Source organism: Somniosus microcephalus, chromosome 8 (assembly GCF_052327205.1).
Source record: "Somniosus microcephalus isolate GS21.2 chromosome 8, FLI_Smic_1.0, whole genome shotgun sequence".
Classification (NCBI taxonomy): Eukaryota; Metazoa; Chordata; class Chondrichthyes; order Squaliformes; family Somniosidae; genus Somniosus; species Somniosus microcephalus.
This window is the reverse complement of record NC_140994.1, coordinates 66,328,755-66,349,465: the sequence shown is the minus strand read 5'-3', so window position 1 is coordinate 66,349,465 and position 20,711 is coordinate 66,328,755. Positions and strand designations below refer to the sequence as shown.

The following is a 20,711-nucleotide window of genomic DNA, read 5'->3' as shown; positions in this document are numbered from 1 at the left end:
TAAAAAGGCATCGGTACTTCTAAATCTGATGGGCGCAAGGACATACGGGCTGTTACGAAACTTGATCACTCCAGCCAAACCGATGGACAAGAATTTTAAGGAGATTGTTGATACCTTACAGGAGCACTTAAACCCAACACCGCTGCCGATAGCGGAACGATTCAAATTCTTCAGGAGGAATCAGCACATGAAAGTAACGCTGATTACCTCACCGAATTACGAAAGCTGTCAAAGCACTGCCTATTCGGGGCAGGACTGGCAGATTCTCTACGAGACAAATTCGTCTGCGGTCTCCTAAGCAAAGGAACACAGAAAAGACTACTTTCTGAGAAAGATTTGACACTGGACAAGGCTTTCAGTGTGGCTGTATCATACGAAGCAGCAGCAAGAGGAGCTGCAGAGATACAGCAAAAGCCACAGGACTTCGGCACCCATGAAATGACATGGGGTTTCGAGAGATGTTATCGCTGCGGCAGATCCACCCATGACCAGAAGGACTGCTGGTTCAAGGACAAAGCATGCAGGCAATGCGGAAAGATGGGACACATTGCACGTCTATGCAGATCTGGAAAGAAATCTGCTGACAGTAAAAAGGTCATTAAGGAAAAGTACAGAAAGGTACAAATGATGACGGACAGTAGGTCCGAAGACCAGAAGAGTGATAGCGACTCCGGAAACAAGAGACTACGCTGTCTCAAATTACATAATGTAATTGCCAAAGAAGATTACCAGACCATTTGGGTTACCCTCAGGATAGCCGGGTCCCCAGTCAAAATGGAGCTAGATACAGGATCAGCTCTGACCGTCATGAGTCGACGGGATTACGAGCGGCTATTTCCGCATATACCTTTGAAAGACACATCCATTATCTTGAAGACATATACGGGGCAGAAAGTATACCCCAAAGGGAAAATAAGGGTGCCTGTTGTATACAACGGCAAGGAAATACAGAAGTTGTATTTATATGTTCTGCAAGATGGTGGTCCACCGTTGTTGGGACGTGAATGGATGAGAAAGATACGTTAAGACTGGCACTCCATTCAGGCACCGACAGTGACCAGTAAGAAAAAAAACGATGATGACGTCATACCTGGACAATTAAAAGAAATCTTGGCTAACGCCAAAAGAAGTGTTTCAACAGGAACTAGGAAACCTGAAAGGCGCCACCGCCTCAATAAAAGTGGAAGATGCAGCAATTCCCAAGTTTTTTAAGGCAAGGCCGGTGCTATACGCAATTCGTCCAGCCGTCAAGGCAGAGCTGGAGAATTTGGAAAAAGCAGGCATGCTATCCAAGGTAGATTGGAGCGAGTGGGCAACACCCATCGTCCCGGTCATGAAGAAAACGTTGAATAATGATAAATCTGAAGAACAGAGAAAAGTTCGCATCTGTGGGGACTTCAAGGTGACTGTAAACCCGGTTCTTCACACGGTACAGAAGATATTTTCGCCTCACTATCCGGAGGGAAAGGTTTCACCAAAATTGACTTAGCACAGGCATATCTACAGATGGAGGTTGAGGAGGCCTCTAAAAAGTATCTCACGATAAACACACACAAAGGCCTGTACCAGTACAATCGACTGGTTTTCGGAGTGGCATCAGCTCCGGCTATCTGGCAAAGAGCTATGGAGCAAGTCCTGCAAGGGATTCCGGGGGCTCAATGCTACCTAGACGACACCCTTGTAACAGGAGAAAACGACAACGAGCACCTTGCCAACTTGGAGCAGGTGCTCACGAGGCTGAGAGAACGGGGCCTACGAGCAAATCGCCCCAAGTGCGAATTTTTCCAGAAACAAATAATGATATTGTGGCCATGTCATTAACGAAGAAGGGTTGCATAAGTCACCTGAAATAATTGAAGCGGTCGTAAAGGCCCCAGCGCCTGAAAATGTCTCACAATTAAGGTCGTTCCTGAGATTAGTAAATTACTATCATGAATTTTTACCAAACTTGTCGACGGTTCTGCACCCTCTTAATGCACTGCTACAAACGGGAGTAGTTTGGAAATGGAGCGAAGACTGTAAACGTGCCTTCCATAAATGCAAAGGCTTGATCACGTCCAGGGAAGTGTTGGCTCATTACAACCCATCACTGCCAATCAGACTGGCGTGCGATGCATCCCCTTACGGTGTGGGAGCGGTATTATCGCATAGATTCCCTGATGGCTCGGAGCGGCCGATAGCTTTTGCGTCACGCTCATTGAACTCAGCTGAGCGTAACTATGCCCAGATCGACAGGGAGGCACTCAGCCTGGTGAGAGGGGTGAAGAAATTCAACCATTACCTACACGGACAAAAATTTACCTTGTTGACTGACCATCAACCCCTCGCCTCCATATTCAACCCTAAAAAGGGCGTTCCCATTATGACAGCGCAAAGGCTACAGAGGTGGTCCCTTTTCCTAGGGGCACACCAATATGACATAGAATACAAAGGAACAAAACAGCATGGGAATGCTGACGGGTTATCGCGCCTACCGTTGCCAACGGTGGAAGAGGCGCCTACAGTGGACCCAGTGGAGATGTTCCACTCAACCATAGTGGAATGTCTACCGGTGACAAATTCTACCATTGAAAAGGAAACGCGAAATGACCCGACTCTCTCACGAGTCTACGATTTAACGGTGAAGGGATGGCCAGCACATGGCGAACCACTGTTGCCAGCATTCTCGCAAAGAAGAGAACAGCTGTCAGTGTGCCGAGGAACCTTGATGTGTGGATCCAGAGTGGTGATTCCACCCAAACTCGAGGATAGAGTGCTAAAGGAGCTTCACGAGGGGCATCTGGGTGGAGTGAAAATGAAGAACTTAGCCAGAGCGTTTGTGTGGTGGCCAGGTATCGATGGAGACATCGAAGAAATGACCAAGAGCTGTCTAGGATGCCAGAAGGTCCAAAACGCCCCACCACAAGCCCCTCTACATCCATGGGAGTGGCCCTCATCTCCATGGCAAAGGGTACATATCAACTTTGCTGGTCCAGTTATGGACTCAATGTTCTTAATCGCAGTGGTTGCACATTCCAAGTGGCCGGAGGTAATAAAGATGTCCTCCACCACCACGGAAAAAACCAATCACAGTATTAAGGACTGTATTCGCCAGGAATGGGCTGCCTGAACAGATCTGTTCTGATAATGGACCGCAATTTGTATCCGAAGAATTCAGGAAGTTCTTAAAAAACAATGGGGTTAAGCACTACACGTCCGCCCCATACCATCCCGCCACCAATGGATTGGCTGAAAGGTTTGTCCAGACCTTCAAGGCGGCCATAAAGGCCATGGGTAATGAAGGCATAAATCTACAACATAAGGTAGATAACTTCTTGTTTGCGTACAGGAATGCAACACATGTGGTTACAAACCAAACCCCCACCATGATGTTTTTCAATAGAAGCCTAAGATGCCGGCTGGATTTGGTCAAGCCAAACGTCAGAAGGGACGTAGAGAACCGGCAATTTCAAAGCATGAATGAAAGGCCAACTAGAACCTTCCAGATAGGTCAACCAGTTTTGGCCCGGGACTACCGTACCGAGAAATGGCAGCCTGGAACTATTTGCCCACGACTAGGACCGCTGATGTATACCGTGGACATTGGCGAAAGCATAATAAGGCGCCATGCTGACCAGATCATAGAGTCATCCAAAAAAGGACAACCTACACCACAACTCTATACGCCTAGTGATGAAGCAGAGCTACCCATAGTATCTACCTCCGATCCACTGATACTGGAACCAGATGAACCCGACACTGGCATTGAAGCCAAATCAACCTTGCCAAAAGAACCTACTACACCACCGAGGCGTTATCCGGACCGAGCCAGGAAGCCTCCAGAGAGACTGAATTTGTAATTGATTAACTTCAGCAAATGTGTATATTATTATTCTTGTAAAAATGTTGTTTAATGATTACATAAAATGTTATGTACTATTTATCTAAAAGGGGAGGAATTGTAGTGTATGTACCTTTAAGAGGAACTATGTTTTTGAAGCCCCTGTATACTGTAGTACCAGTAGTGACCACTCGGGTATATAAGCCTGTGTAGCGTCTTGTGTAGTTAGTTCACCTCCAGACTTTGTTCAGTAAACACTTGTTAAATCAACTCCTGCATTCCGTGTCTCCATTAACACACGGATCTAACAGAATCAGCTTCCACCACCTTTTCCGGTAGAGCGTTCCAGATCTCGACAACTCAGTGAAAAAAATTCTCATCTCCCTCTAGATCCTTTGTCACTGCTTTATAAAGTTCTAGTATGAACTCTTCGCTTTTATATTCTATGCCTCTATTTATAAACCCAAGTAACCCATATGCTTTTTTAACTGTTAGATCCGTGTATTTTTGATGTAGTGTGTCCTTCAATAACTAGACACGAGACTGCAGGAACAATCAACAGGTATTTACTGGATGAGGGTTACTCTAAAACTAAATGTACAGATCCCTACTCAGGGTTTATATACAGGTGGGGTCACTGCCGGTACTACAGTATACAGGAGCTGTAAAAAGTAGTTCTCCCCTTAAAAAGGTACATACACGACATTAACCACCTGATCAACTTGCCCTGCCACGTTTAAGGATTTCTGTATAGAGACACCAAGGTCACTCTACTCATCTACACTTTTCAAAATCGTGCCATTTATAGTATACTGGCATTGCACAATGCACCACTTCGCACGTCTCCACATTGAACTCCATCTGCCATGCTTCTGCCCATTTCACCATCCTGTATGTCATCCTGAAGTCTACAACTATCCTCATCACTCTATGTTATCAAGTTTCGTATCATCTGCAAACTTTACAATGCTGCTCCCAACATCAGAGTCTAGGTCGCTTATAAAAATGAAGAGCAATGGACCCAAAACTGATCCTTGGGACCACCACTGCAACCACTTCCCAGTCTGAAAAACATCCATCCACCATCACTCTCTGCTTTCTGCAAGTGAGCCAATTCCATATCCATGCCGCCACTTTCCCCTTAATTCCTTGGGTTTCCATCTTATCAAGCCTGTGTGGCACTTTGTTAAATGCCTTCTGAAAGTCCATATGTGCAACATCTGCTGCACTACCTTGATCAACCTTTTGAGTTACCTCAAAAAATTCAATCAAGTTAGTCAGACACTATTTGCCTTTAACAAATCCATGCTGGCTCGCCTTGATTATCCCATGCCTTTCCCAATGAAAGTTTATTTTGTCCCTGAGAATGGTTTCCAACAACTTCTCCACCACCAATGTTAGGCTGACTGGCCTGTAGTTTCCTGGTTCATCTCTCTCCCCTTTCTTGAATAGTGGTATAACATTAGTAACCCTCCAGTACTACTCCTGTATCCAATGAGGATTGAAAGATTGTGACCAATGCCGTTGCTATTTCTACCTTTGTTTTTTTCAGCAACCCGGGGTGCAATCCATCTGGACCAGGTGACTTGCTAACTTTCAGTAATGTTAATCTTTTTAGTACATCTTTTCTCGATCTGTTACTATCCTGTTCATAACTTCCATTTCCTCTTTTATAGTGTAACCTTCACATCATCTGCTTCCTTTGTGAAGACAGATGCAAAGTACTCATTTAATACTTTAGCCATGACCACTATAATAACTGCACTACCTTCATCAACCTTCTGTTACTTCATCAAAGAACTTAATCAGGTTAGTCAGACACAATTTGCCTTGAACAAATCCATGCTGGCTGTCCTTTATTAACCCATGCTTCCCCAAGTGAGACTTAATGTTGTCCTCGACAATGATCTCTAGTCCCCACTGTCTACTTCATCTATTCCCTTCTGCTTGATAACAATGCCAAGCCCAGGCTTTGCGCACTTGCTTCCTCCCTAGTTATTCCAAACCCCAACTTCATTGCCACCAGTCTGCTCACTGCATGGGCTCTTGTGCTCTATTCTTGGATCCATCCCTTTCCTCAACTACACAATACAATTCTACACTGCACTATGTCCACCCTGTGCCTAACTTTTCTTTCCTTTCTCCACCCATCCCCAGCCACAAGTGTTCACTAGCTCCAGTCGCACACAAGTGCTCACTTACCCATACCACACCACATCAACCAGATTGCTCACTGGCCCCAGCTTCCCTGTGAGTGTTCACCAGTGCCTGCTCTTCCTCAGGTGCTCACATTCCATGTCCACTCCAGATATCTCCCAAATCCCAGGCATCCCTTCTGAATGTGCCCATGCCTTAAGAGCCCCCCCTGAACTCTTCAAGTTTGCAGCATTACCTTGCATGCTCACAGGCCTGACACAACCCGCTCCAGTCACAAAACAAACTCACCTACTCCCTCCAAGCAACCTATTCTCTCTACTCAGACTTAAACCATAGCTATTGCCCCTTCCACCCACTCCTGCAGGTACAAAACAAAGTGTTCAGTTGCTCTTACATTATCAATAGTTGGAAATAGAAGCAAGAAACACAAAAAAATGCAGAGGCATTCTGTATAAATAGAATTGTTAGCATTCTACAAAAATGGTGCAGTGGTTATTTAATATAGGTTTTTACTCACTTATACATTACAGCAGCCCCTACCTAGCCAGTCTATTCCACTTGATTCCAGTATCTACCACCAACCCTATAAATGTTGGCTGGCATCTAGCTACCCTGGCCTTTAACAAAGACAAGACATAAATCTGGCAAAGCCATACAGGGAGATTGAAAGAAATGCAAAGGATACGCCTAGAAAAAAGGTGCTGAGGCACAAAATAATAGTTGAACACAAACAGAACTGCAGACACGATGCGAGAGGTATGACAGTACATCCGCTAAAGTTGAAAAGCTATGTATTGGAAAAAAATTTGTAACAATGAAAACAAAACAAAAAAATTGGCTGGAAAATATGTATTTTTAAAATTACCCACACATTAGCACGGTGTGCTTGAAATGTATATAAATGTTTTCCAGCATACACCTGTGCCTCTCTGGGCAGCCTAGATCTTGAGTTCATGGGGCTTACCAGAATTCTCAAGTCAGCTGAAGAGGCTTAAGGTAATAGACAACTCCCAGAACACACCAAAGGCCACTCTTGTCAAGCAATCGGTGCTCACAGGCCCCATGTACGTGGTTGACCGCAAACCTGACAATTCACAAAGCATGTCAGGACTTGCCATTTGTAAACGCCATATTTCCTGTATCCAGCAACGGAAATATACCCAAGACTGGCAGCACTAAAAACCAAGCAAATCCATTATTTGAAGTGAAGGGAATTGGCATTTTGTGCGTATAAAAACGCATCAAAATAAGGTAAACCATAAGTTACAACATTCAACAGCAAACAAGTGAAATTTTGTCACTGTTGGAATGTATGCTAAATGATTAAAGCAGCTGCAGTTCCCGGTGTATCAGAGAGAACGCAAGAACTAAAAACGAGGGTTAAAAGGAAAGACAGATATCTGGAAGAGCTGTACTGTTAATCAAATTGGAGGGGAGCTCTGAATAAAGCCCTCAAACATATTTAAGCAAAACTTTAGTAATATTAAATATTGGATATTTAATTTACCAAAGATTAGGTTAATCTTTTCTACAGCTTTACAGTTCTTGGTCCTTACTATAAAAATCCACTCTCTAAACAATGAGGCAATCTTTCTAATTGAAAGAATCCCTTCAGAGGGACTGACTGCATTAGCTCCTTATCTGGAATATAAAAGAAATCATTCATATTTTTGCTCAAAACATTGTAATTTATTCCTCCAGCTATGAGGGAAATAATATTAATGTTTACAAAATTGAATGACAAACTGCTGGCTGAAACTGGGAGCCATAACCTGGTTTGTATGTTCTATTTAATATTTAGATTTTATTGCTATATCTGTGATTTTTGATTTCCTGAGAAATTTAAAACAGTCCACCTATTTAGTGTTCTAGCAGGCAGTGATCTCTTGGCCTAGATGAAACTACCTAGTTTCAGAATACAAGTAGTTGTCTTCACTGCACATGGCAGATTCCCACACCTAATAGTTTGTCTAAGTGTGAGAATGAGACACAAAACGTGAGACAAAGAATTAAAAAATGGGAGACTGTTATATTAATTTTTCAGATCCAAGGGCAAAGCCACGAGAGAATCAACTAGTTACTACTTAAATTAACTAACTGCTAAAGCCAAACTTCTACAGAACTAGCCACAATAGACATAGCAACATTGAATTGAAGTAACACTACTGCAGGTATAATTCACAGAAAGGAACTGGTGCAAGAGAATCTCATGGTAACTAAATAAAATCACGACTAATTTCTTGATTTACAAATATAAAGTTATGTTGTAATTTACACAAATTTAAAGTCAAAATCTGTGTGGCCATTCAACCCATTCTCCCCCTCCCCCCCCCTTTTATTGCTGTTCAGCTCCATTAAGGAACTCTTCCACACAACACATTGAGTGATCTTTTCTCTTTACAGAAACCTGCTATGCATTTTCAACATTTTCTGTTTATATTTCAGGTTTGCAGCATTTATTTATTTTAACCATATGACTCACCTCGTTCTCTACCTGTTGCATCTGTTTCTTGGCATCTACGTATTTTTCCTTGAGTTCACTGTACTCATCATCTTTCCTCTGCAGGTCTACTGTCAATATTTGACATTTTGAAGCATTATCAGAAAGTTCATTCCTTAGCCTTTGATACAACAAAAACACAAACACAAAAGTTAAACTTGGTAAGAAAATTTGTTCAAAGGGAAAAATAAACCTGTGGAAACAGCGAAGAGCAGGATATTAGACATAGCCCAATCCATCCTGAGCTTAATTACATGCCTGCTCCGGATATTTGTACAATGCGAGTGTAGACATACCCCAGTTTGTCAAGGAACAATATAAATTGCAATATAGGCATTATTCATATTAAGCTATTATACTGCAAGTTTGCTTCTGAATTTATGCCCAATAATGCAAATTTGACATGAAGTGTCAGGATAATCAGTGGTAGCACTCTTACCAGAGTCAAAAGGTTGTGGTTTCTAAAACGCAGTCCAAGGACTTGAAAATAATCCAAGTTGACACTTCAGTGCAGAACAGGAGTGCTGCTATATTGTTGGAGAGTTTGGATTTTGGATGAGACAAGACCCTATACCGAGGTCCCGTTCTGCCTTTTCCACCAACTTGTTTGTTCTCTTGGTCACAACATCTTACTTTTCTGTTATCAGCAAATTCTGAGATTGTGCTCCCAAGGCCAAAGTCCAAATCATCTATATACACAGGGAACAAAAATGGACCCAGCACTGACCCCTAGGGCACCACTTCAAACACTCCTCCAGTTTGAGCAGTATCCATTTACCTTAACTATTTCCAACCAACCTTTTATCCATGCTGCTACATTTCCTCATATACCATAGGCCTGTAACAAGCCTCGGGACATCTTATGGAATTCCTTCTCAAGAAACATGTACACTACAACTATATTCCCTTTATCTATCCAAATTGGTCACTATTTAAAAAAAAAAAAAAAAAAATTGTTAAGCGCAACTTGCTTTCAACAAATCCATGCTGGCTGTCCTTGATTAACCCATGCAATTGTAAATGCTTACTAATTTTATCTCTATTTATGGATTCTAAGATTTTCCACAAATGACATTAAACTAACTAGTCTATAGTTACCCAGTGCATTTTACTCTCTCCTTAAACAAGAGTGTTACAGTGTCAGCTGTGGCTCAGTTGGTAGCACTCTCGTCGTTGAGTCACAAGGTTGTGGGTTCAAGTCCCACTCAAGACTGGAACACAAAAATCTATGCTGACACTAAATGTAAGTCTCTTTATTACTCTCATCCCACAGAACAATTTGCATGAGATTTGACAAACCGTGGCCAGGCCCTGGCCATCTTGTCTCTGATTGGGCCAGAAATTCGGGTCCCCACTGGTGAGTACGCGCTGTGTACTCACCCGGAAGGCCAATGGAAGTGCCGGTTTCGTGCATGCACTGCAAACCGAAACTTCCGTCCCCTTGAAGGAAGGGGTTCGGAGGTCAGACGCGTGCGCTGGAGAGGCAGCGCATAGACCTGGAACTTCAGATTTTTTTTTTTTTTTTTTTTTTTTTTTTAAAAACAGGTTTCTCCGTGCGGTAAGTCCCTAGCAGCTGCACGTGATAAAAGCAAATGCAAGGCCTGCTTTTACATAGAAACATAGAAGATAGGAGCAGGAGTAGGCCATTTGGCCCCTCGAGCCTGCTCCGCCATTCAAGGAGATCAGGGCTGATCATCCAAATTCAGTACCCTGTTTCTGCCTTCTCTCTATATCCCTTTAGCCTTAAGAAATACATCCAACTCCTTCTTGAATATATTTAATGAATTGGCCTCTACTGCCTTCTGTGGTAGAGAATTCCACAGGTTTACCACTCTCTGGGTGAAGAAATTCCTCCTCATCTTTGTCCTAAATGGCTTACCCCTTATCCTTAGACTAACCCCTGGTTCTGGACTCCCCGACCATCGGGAACATCCTTCCAGCATCTAGTCTGTCTAGTCCCGTTATAATTTTATAAGTTTCGATGAGATCCCCTCATTCTTCTAAACTCCAGCTAGTACAAGCCCAATCGACCCAATCTCTCCTCATACGTCATTCCTGCCATCCCAGGTATCAGCCTGGTGAATCTTCACTGCACTTCCTTCCATGACAAGAACATCCTTCCTCAGATAAGGCGGCCAAAGCTGCACACAATACTCAAGGTGTGGTCTCACCAAGGCCCTGTACAACTGCAGCAAGACATCCTTGTTCCTGTACTCAAACCCTCTTGCTACAAAGGCCAACATACCATTTGCCTTCTTAACCGCCTGCTGCACCTGCATGCTTACTTTCACCGACTGGTGCACAAGGACGCCCAGGTCAAGTTGCATTTCCCCATCTCCCAATCTATTGCCATTCAGATAATAATCTGCCTTCCTGTTTTTGACACCAAAGTGGATAACCTTGCATTTATCCATGTTATATTGCATCTGCCATGCTTTTGCCCAATCACCCAACCTATCCAAATCATCCTGGAGTTTCTTGGCATCCTCCTCACAGCACACACGCCCACCCAGCTTTTTGTCGTCTGCAAATTTGGAGATATTACACCTAGTTCCCTCGTCTAGATCATTAATATATATTGTGAATAGCTGGGGTCCAAGGACCGATCCCTGCGGTATCCCACTAGTCACGGCCTGCCACTTGAAAAAAGACCCGTTTATTCCAACTCTTTGCTTTCTGTCTGCCAACCAGTTCTCTATCCAAGTCAATACCTTGCCCCCAATCCCATGTGCCTTAATATTACACGCTAATCTCTTAAGGCAAGAGGTTAATTAAGTAAAATTAAAACATTTTTTCCACAGGTTTATCATTTTAAAATACTTTAAAGGTAAGTTTATTTTTAGCCCCGTTAAAAACGAATACATTTTTTCAAAAATTTAAATTTGTTTAAAATAGTTATGCAATTTATAGTTTTTAAAAATGTGATTTAAATTTATTTGAAGTTTTAATTGGCTCGCCATGGCCCACGTGATCCCAGGGGACGCTGCGAACTAACTTCGCCGCTGGGATACGCGAGCACTGCACACCGGCAGCTGGAGGCGGCCCAGGATTGGAATCCCACGCGGGCCCACAGCACAACGGCAGGCGCGCTATGCAAGTGCAGGTTGGGGGCTTGCGCCCGCGGGAAGCCTCCGACCCGAATTTCTGGCCCATTGTTTCAACACCTAGAGTGTATGCCAATAGGGCCATGTGACAGATCCATATTGAGATCTGCTAATTTCTTCAGAACTAAATTGTTTTCTGCAGTCATTTCTATCAATTGTTCTATATCTTCCTTTAGCATAACAATGTTCTCATTTCCCTGATCAATTGTAAAAACTGATGTAAAATATTTAGTGTATCTGCCATAAATCCTTCATCCGTGGTCGTACATTCCCTACTTTTTAAAAAAAACTTTTGAATAAGCGAATATAAGCGGTTACTATTTCCTTTTATACTATTGCTAGCCTTTTTTTCATATTTCCTTTTAGGCCTTCTAATCTCCCATTTCACTAGCCTAGTACACTTTTTTATTCCTCACTATTATCTTCAGTATTGTTTGTCTTACTTTATCCTTCCTGGGAAGTATCTACCACTGGGTGACTCTGTGTAGGAACAAACTGATCAATAGTTAAAAAGAGCATTACAATTCTTTTTAAAATTATGGGAACAGAACCTGACTGGAATAGGTTTCACTTAACTTCTCCGATTTTCTATTCTTATTCAAGATATATGTTTGTGGACATATGGAAGACCAAGATTGTCACACATAGGTTTTGCATTGTTCATATTTAAGTATTACAGATCACAGCACTCGCCATTTTATCAATGTTGTTGACATCAATGCTTTGCAAGTTGAAAGTCACCTTCCCATACTCGTTTTTAAAAAAAGGTACAAGCACAAGCTTCACAAACTTTGTTCAAGCGAAGGATCCGTTGGTAAAGTTGATCTCCCCTTCTTACAATTTTTCTGGTTAGTCACACAACAGCAATTCCAATTGTAATCATTGTACTTAGAAATGTTGACCATTCAGGAGAAAAGTACAAGATTCAGTCTTGTACAGTCTTTATCATAAACCAAATCAGAATGCATCAAGCTAGAGGTCATACAAAACCACAAGACTTCTTAAACTATGAAAAGGTCAAATTTGCAAGCCAGCAGGGCGGAGAGGGACAAAAACATATTCCAAAAGTAAACCATTGAAGGATCAGTTGCTACAAAAGCAGTTAAACCAAGGTCTGTTTTCAGGAATCAGTGGAAAATATAACCACAACATTTCTCACAAATCTTAAGAACTTTAGTTTAAAAAAAAATAGATTGTAGTGTTTTGCAAGGTGCCCGTTGCGATTGCTTAACTGCGTAGACTATTGAGTTCACCAAGTCAGTGCTAGCAAGATTGCCATAATTTTCCAATCTTCCCTAGATGCGAGGATTGGAAAGTGGTAAATGTGACACCATTGTTCAAGAAAGGGTGCAAGGACAATCCTAGTAGCTACAGGCCGGTCAGTTTAAAATCAGTGGTGGGTAAAGTTTTAGAAACAATAATCACAAGAAAAATTAACAGGCACTTGGAGAAGTTTCAGATATTTAAGGAGAGCCAACACGGATTTGTAAAAGGCAGATCACGTTTGACTAATCTAATTGAATTTTTTGATCAAGTATCAGGGAGGATCAATGGACGTTGTCTACATGGATTTTAGGAAGGCATTTGACAAAGTACCACATAGAAGGCTGGTTAACAAAATTGAGGCTCATGAATAGGTGGCACCTTGGATTAGGAATAAAGAAAACAGCAAGTTGTGGTAAATGGCCATTTTTCAGACTGGAGGATGGTAGACAGTGGTGTTCCCCGAGGGTCAGTGCTGGGGCCACTGCTTTTTTTTTTTTTTTTTTTAAATAAATGGCCTGGATATTGGAATACAAAGTAGATTTGCTAATGACACCAAACCTGGGGGTGTGGCAAACAGTGAGGCTGATACCAATCAACCGCAACAGGACATAGAAAGGCTAGCAGAATGGGCAGATGGAATTTAATAGAGAAGTGTGAAGTGATGCATTTTGGCAGGAGGAACAAGTAGAGGCAATATACACTTAATGGCACAGTTTTAAAGAGTGTGCCGGGACCGAGGGACCTGGGAGTTAACGCGCATAGGTCCCTGAAGGTGGCAGGACATATTGAGAGAGTGGTTAGCAAAGCATATGCAGTGAGCAGCGACGCCCGACCAGAGCGGACCTGCGTGAGGTAGAGGCAGCGCGGCAACTTTAAAAGGAGGGGCGAGGCGAGGCATACCAATTCAACAGCAGGGGAGAGAGGTAAAAAGTAATCGAAGTGTGACGTCACCAGGAAGGAGGTAAGTGATTGGTTGGAGAGTATTTCTTCTTTTTATTACAATCTTAAATTCTGCTGTTTTTTTCTAGGGTCTCTGTGCTGTAGTGGAGACAGTTGGTAAACCATTTAACTGGTGTAATTAGAGGGATTGATTTAATTTAAATCCAATTAATTAAAGGGGATACTAGCATCTATAATCGGGAAGAGGTTGTCCATAACTAACAATAAATTTTTAAAAATTTAATTACATAGAATGGAGCAGGTGATGTGTTACTGTTACGAGATGTGGGAGCCGGTAGACCCCATTGAGGCTAACGGTGAGTACATCTGTGACAAGTGTCTGCTGCTACAGGATCTCCAGCTCCGTGTTGATGAGCTGGAGTCTGAGCTTCAGATACTGCGACACATCAGGGAGGGGGAGAAGTACCTGGACTCTGTATCAGGAGGTGGTCACACCTATGAAGTTAATTAATTCAGATGTAGCCCATGGCCAGGGTCAGGACGGTGCGACTACGAGTGAGGCAGGTACAGGGAACCAGGAGGTAGTGTTGGAGGAGCCGCAGCCCTTGCTCTTGGCCAACAGGTTCGAGGTTCTTACACCCTGTGGGGACGGGAGCAGGGGCTGCAGGGAGGATGAGCAACCTGGCCACAGCACCGTGGAACGGGGGGCCATTCAAGAGGGGGGGAGTAAATAGAAATGTTGTAGTGGTAGGGGATAGTATTATTAGGGGGATAGATAGAGTTCTCTGCAGCCAAGAGCGAGAGTCCCATAGGCTCTGTTGCCTACCCGGTGCCAGGGTTAAGGACATCTCCTCTGGGCTGGAAAGAAACTTGCAGTGGGAGGGGGTGGATCCAGTCGTCGTGGTCCATGTTGGTACAAACGACATAGATAGGACTAGGAAGCCGGTTCTGTTAAAGGAGTATGAGCAGCTAGGGGTCAAATTAAAAAACAGAACCTCAAGGGTAATAATCTCTGGATTATTACCTGAGCCACGAGCGAATTTGGCTAGGACAAATAAAATCAGAGTTAAATGCGTGGCTCAAAGACTGGTGTGGGAGAAATGGGTTTTGCTTCCTGGGACACTGGCACCAGTACTGGGGCAGGAGGGCGCTGTTCCGTTGGGACGGGCTTCACTTGGCCAGTGCTGGGACTAGGGTCCTGGCGGATCATATAACTAGGGCTGTAGAGAGGGCTTTAAACTAACTAGTGGGGGGGAGGTTCCTAGAGAACAAATAATAAAAATGACAACAGAGAAGGTCATAGACTTAGGTAGCAGTGGGGAAATGAAAAACCAGAGCGTGTCAGGAAGGGGCAGAAGGTATGGAGTAAAAGGTAAAGTAATAAAAAGGGCAAAAGCAGGAACCAAGTGTCAAAAAACATATTTGAAAGTTCTTTATCTGAATGCACGTAGCATTCGTAACAAAGTAGATGCGTTAATGGCACAAATAGCTACATATGGGTATGATCTTGTGGCCATTACAGAAACATGGCTGCAGGGTGACAATGCCTGGGAATTAAACATACCAGGTTATTTAACGATCAGGAAGGACAGGCAAGAAGGAAGGGGAGGTGGGGTGGCTATGTTAATAAAGGAAGGAATCACTGTAATACAGAGAAATGATATTGGGTCAAAGGATCAGGATAATGAAACAGTTTGGGTGGAGATAAGGAATAATAAGGGGAAAAAAACACTAGTGGGCGTAGTCTATAGGCCTCCGAACAGTTGCAACTCGGTTGGACGGAGTATCAATCAGGAAATAGTTGAGGCTTGTAATAAGGGAACATCTATAATTATGGGGGATTTTAACTATCATATTAACTGGACAAATCAAATTGGGCAGGGCTGCCTTGAGGATGAGTTCATTGAGTGTATTAGGGATGGGTTTCTTGAGCAGTATGTAACTGAACCGACCAGGGGGGCAAGCAACCTTAGATCTGGTCCTGTGTAACGAGACAGGATTAATTAAAAATGTCCTAGTAAAGGATCCCCTTGGAATGAGTGACCATAACATGGTTGAATTCCATGTTCAATTAGAGGGTGAGGAGGTTGTATCTCAAACAAGCGTGCTAAGCTTGAATAAAGGAGACTATGAAGGTATGAGAGCAGAATTGAGCAAAGTGGATTGGGAAAATAGATTAAAGGGTAAGACGATACATGATCAGTGGTGTACATTTAAGGAGTTATTTTACAACTTCCAAAAAAAGTATATTCCACTGAGAAGAAAAGGGTGTAAAAGAAAAGACAGCCATCCGTGGCTAAGTAAAGAAATTAAGGATAGTATTCAACTAAAAACAAGGGCATATAAAAGGTAGCCAAATCTAGTGGGAGAATAGAGGATTGGGAAAACTTTAAAAGACAGCAAAAAATAACAAAAAGATTGATTAGGAAAGGGAAGATAGATTATGAAAGTAAATTAGCAAAAAATATAAAAACAGATAGTAAGAGTTTTTATAGTTATATAAAAAGAAAAAGGGTGGCTAAAGTAAATGTTGGTCCCTTAGAGGATGAGACCGGGAAATTAATGGTGGGAAATATGGAGATGGCAAAAACACTGAATGAATATTTTACATCAGTCTTTACAGTAGAAGACACTAAGAATATCCCAACACTGGACAAGCAGGGGGCTATAGGGGGGGGGGGGGGGGGGGGGGGAGGAGCTAAACACGATCAAAATCACTAAGGAAGTGGTACTCGGTAAAATAATGGGACTCAAGGCGGATAAATCACCTGGACCTGATGGCTTACATCCTAGGGTCTTGAGGGAAGTGGCGGTAGGGATTGTGGATGCATTGGTAATAATCTTCCAAAACTCCCTGGACTCAGCAAAGGTCCCAGCAGACTGGAAAACTGCTAATGTAACACCCTTATTTAAAAAGGGCAGTAGACAGAAGGCTGGAAACTATAGACCGGTTAGCCTAACATCTGTGGTAGGTAAAATTTTGGAGTCCATTATTAAGGAGACAGTAACAGGACATTTGGATAATCATAGTTTAATAAGACAAAGTCAGCATGGTCTTATGAAGGGGAAGTCATGTTTGACAAATTTGCTGGAGTTCTTTGAGGAAGTAACATACAGGGTGGATAAAGGTGAACCAGTGGACGTAGTGTATTTAGACTTCCAAAAGGCATTTGACAAGGTGCCACACAAAAGATTATTGCTTAAGATAAAAAATCACGGGATTGGGGGTAATATTCTGGCATGGATAGAGGATTGGCTATCTAACAGAAGGCAGAGAGTTGGGATAAATGGTTCATTCTCAGACTGGCAATCAGTAACCAGTGGTGTTCCGCAGGGGTCAGTGCTGGGTCCCCAACTCTTTACAATCTATATTAACGATTTGGAGGAGGGGACCGAGTGTAACATATCAAAGTTTGCAGATGATACTAAGATGGGAGGGAAAGTAGTGAGTGAGGAGGACATAAAAAACCTGCAAGGGGACATAGACAGGCTAAGTAAGTGGGCAGAGACTTGGCAGATGGAATACAATACTGGAAAGTGTGAGGTTATGCACTTTGGCAGGAAAAATCGTAGAGCAAGTTATTATCTTAATGGCAAGAAACTGGAAAGTACTGAAGTACAAAGGGATCTGGGGGTCCTGGTGCACGAAACTCAAAAGGTTAGTATGCAGGTGCAGCAAGTGATTAAGAAGGCCAATGGAATGTTGGCTTTCATTGCTAGGGGGATAGAATATAAAAATAGGGAGGTATTGCTTCAGTTGTACAAGGTATTGGTGAGACCGCACCTGGAATACTGCATACAGTTTTGGTGTCCATACTTAAGAAAAGACATACTTGCTCTCGAGTCAGTACAAAGAAGGTTCACTCGGTTAATCCCGGGGATGAGGGGATGGACATATGAGGAGAGGTTGAGTAGATTGGGACTCTACTCATTGGAGTTCAGAAGAATGAGAGGCGATCTTATTGAAACATATAAGATTGTGAAGGGGTTGGATCGGGTGGATGCGGGGAGGATGTTCCAGATGATGGGTGAAACTAGAACTAGGGGGCATAGTCTTAGAATAAGGGGCTGCTCTTTCAAAACTGAGATGAGGAGGAACTACTTCACTCAGAGGGTGGTAGGTCCATGGAATATGCTGCCCCAAAAAGCTGTCGAAGCTACATCATTACATAAATTTAAAACAGAAATAGAGAGTTTCCTAGGAGAAAAGGGAATTAAGGGTTACGGGGAGCGGGCAGGAATTTGGACATGAGTTTAGGTGCGGATCGGTCATGGCCCTGTGGGTAGCGGAGCGGGCCCAGGGGCCGTGTCGCCTGATCCTGCTCCTGTTTCGCGTGTCTAATTCTGTTAGATTCAGGAGATAGTCCTGTCATAGTGGATTGGCGGTTAGGATCAGATCAGCCGTGATCTTATTGAATGGCGGAGCAGGCTCGAGGGGCCAATTGGCCTACTCGTATTTCTTATGTTCTTATGTTTCATAAATAGAGGTATGGAGTACAAAAGTAGAGAAGTTATGTTGAACCTTTATAAAGCGCCGGTTAGGCTACAACTGGAGTATTGAGTCCAGGTCTGGTCACCACACTTTAGGAAGGATGTAAAGGCCCTTGAGAGGGTGCAGAGGAGGAGATTTACCAGAATGGTTCTTGGGATGGGGATCCAAGCTACAAGGACAGGTTGGAGAAGCTGGATTTGTTTTCATTAGAGCAAAGGAGGTTGAGAGGTGATTTGATAGAGGTGTACAAGATTATGACGGGTTTGGATAGGCTAGACGGGGAAAGGTTGTTCCCACTAGTTGATGGTACAAGGACTAGGGGACACAGATTTAAGGTTTTCGGCATGTGGGGGAATTTTTATTTATTTATTTATTTATTTTTTAAAAATTTTTTTAACGCGAGTGGTGAGGACCTGGAACTCGCTGCCGACGGAAGTAGTGGAAGCGGACACACGCAATGTTTTCAAGGGGCACTGGAGGGAAATGAATTTGCAGGGCTACGGGAATAGAGCAGGGGAATGAGACTGACTCGATTGCTCTGCAGAGAGCTGGCACGGACTTGATAGGCCAAATGGCCTCCTTCTGTGTCGTTATGACTCAATGACTCTAAGGTTAGGAAGAGATCAGATCTATAAAAAAATCAAATTTTGAAAATTACAGTAGATGCAAAAATTAAATGGGTAAGATGGATTAAGTCACACTTTTAAGTTTAGTGATTTTAAAAGATGGCATGATTGAAAAGAATATATTGCAATATCAGAGTAATATACACCTTGCCGTCTTGCATTCATCAATAAGCAAAGCTTGGCGTTTTCAGAGTCACCATCTGCAAATAGTACTGCAGAGTTACGAATACCATATTTGCACCATCAAGTAATGCATTTCAGAGTACTTACTGAAGAAATTCTAAATGTTTACATTCCAGTTCTCCTTCCTTCTTGGATAGAGTTTCCATTGCAACATCCCGAGCATTTTGGGCCTGTCTGATTTCTTTCTCAAATCTCATTTCCTGTAGTTTCAGATCACCAATGCATTTTTCTGAGTCATGAAATTTCTTTTCCGTGTATTTTAAATTATTTTGCAAATCGACAATGAGGTGCTCTCTCTCTTTCAATTGCTCTTCAAATCTGGTTAAATTGCCTTTATTTTTTGAGATTTCCAACTCTTGAGCTTTTATTGTGTGTTGGTAATTTTCAATCTCTTTCTGAAGTTCTGTAATATTTTCTTTGCTTTGTATTAAAGCCTGCATTTTATTTTCAGTTTCTTCAAGCGTTACTTTCAACTGAAGAAGGTGGGCATCTTTTTCTTGAAGCAAATCCTGAGTTATAGCTTCATTTACTTTCAGTTCAGTACGTTCAGCCTGGAGATCTGCTCTTTGCTTCAAGAACTCGAGCTTTTCTTCTAGTTCTTGAATTTGCTGGCTTTTTTGGGATGACATCTTAACTATATGCTCACACTCCTTCTGGAGTGTTTCAATCGTTTTATGGAAGTGAGCACTGTCCCGTCTTTGCGCTGTATCCTTTGCATTATCTAGTTCTTGACTAAGCACAGATAGTTGTCTCTGCAGAGATTCAATTTCTGTCATTTTCTTCAGAGACTCTCTATCTGCGTTTTCCAGGAGATCCATGGTGTTTTTCAGTTCCACAGCGCACAATTCAAATTCTTTCTGGAAATCATTTAGCTTGCTTATTTTATCTTCTAATGCTTTATTTTGCTGTTCTCTCTGTGCTATTTCTTGCTTACCTAATTCTATCTCTAGCTGGAGCAGTTTAGTTTTTTCAGATTGTTGCTCATTCAATTCCTTCTCAAATTTAAGCTCAAACTTTTCATAATTAGAATTTTGGTTTGCAATCTCTTCAGTTAGTTTCAAAGCGGTCTCAGCCGAAGAAGCTAGTTCTAATTGAAGCCTTTCTACCTGTTTACTCAGCCCTTCCTTTGAGATTCTCTCATTGTCAAGATTCTCTTTGGCTAAAGCTAACTGGCTTTCTAAAGACTGTATTTCTCCTTTTAATGTCGTCACTCTCTCTTTATCAGATAGTTCCTTTCTCATTCCTTCAACCTTCTCTTCCAGAGTTTTCATGCTGGTGCAGTTGTATGCCTCTTTGTTAAATGGACCTATAAAAAGAAAAACACAATAAAAGTTCAAGGAACTTTTATTTGTTAAAAGAATTTCCAGAAGCAGATAGAAGTGTGTGCTTGGCTACCAAACAGCAAATAAAAAGTACATCACATGGGATGGTAAGTTTCAAATTCATAAAATACAAAATTTTAATGTGAAAAAAGGCTTTGAAAAGTACACTTAAACAATATGCACACATTGCTTTGCTAAAGTTTAGTTAACCCACAGGTTTTCAAATGAAGGTCCACACCTAATGGGACATGCAAGGGGATGCAGATTTCTAGGATAAGCATGCCACATGCCAAGAACACACTATCTTCAGAATTTTGTATTCTAGACTGTTTTTTGAATTT

The 20,711-nt window shown here is 42.4% G+C and overlaps 1 protein-coding gene across 4 annotated transcripts in view; it reads right to left on the bottom strand.

Moving 5' to 3' along the window:
* kif20bb (kinesin family member 20Bb) overlaps window positions 1-20,711 on the bottom strand; it is a 141,077-nt gene that overhangs the window by 34,502 nt on the left and 85,864 nt on the right. For all 4 annotated transcript variants that reach the window (XM_085994828.1, XM_085994831.1, XM_085994832.1 and 1 more), the window contains exons 20-21: window positions 19,136-20,354; window positions 8,460-8,598 (exon numbers count right to left, since the gene is read on the bottom strand). In XM_085994828.1, coding sequence (XP_085850954.1) covers window positions 8,460-8,598; window positions 19,136-20,354 — 1,358 coding nt within the window. The remainder of the gene's footprint in view (window positions 1-8,459; window positions 8,599-19,135; window positions 20,355-20,711) is intronic.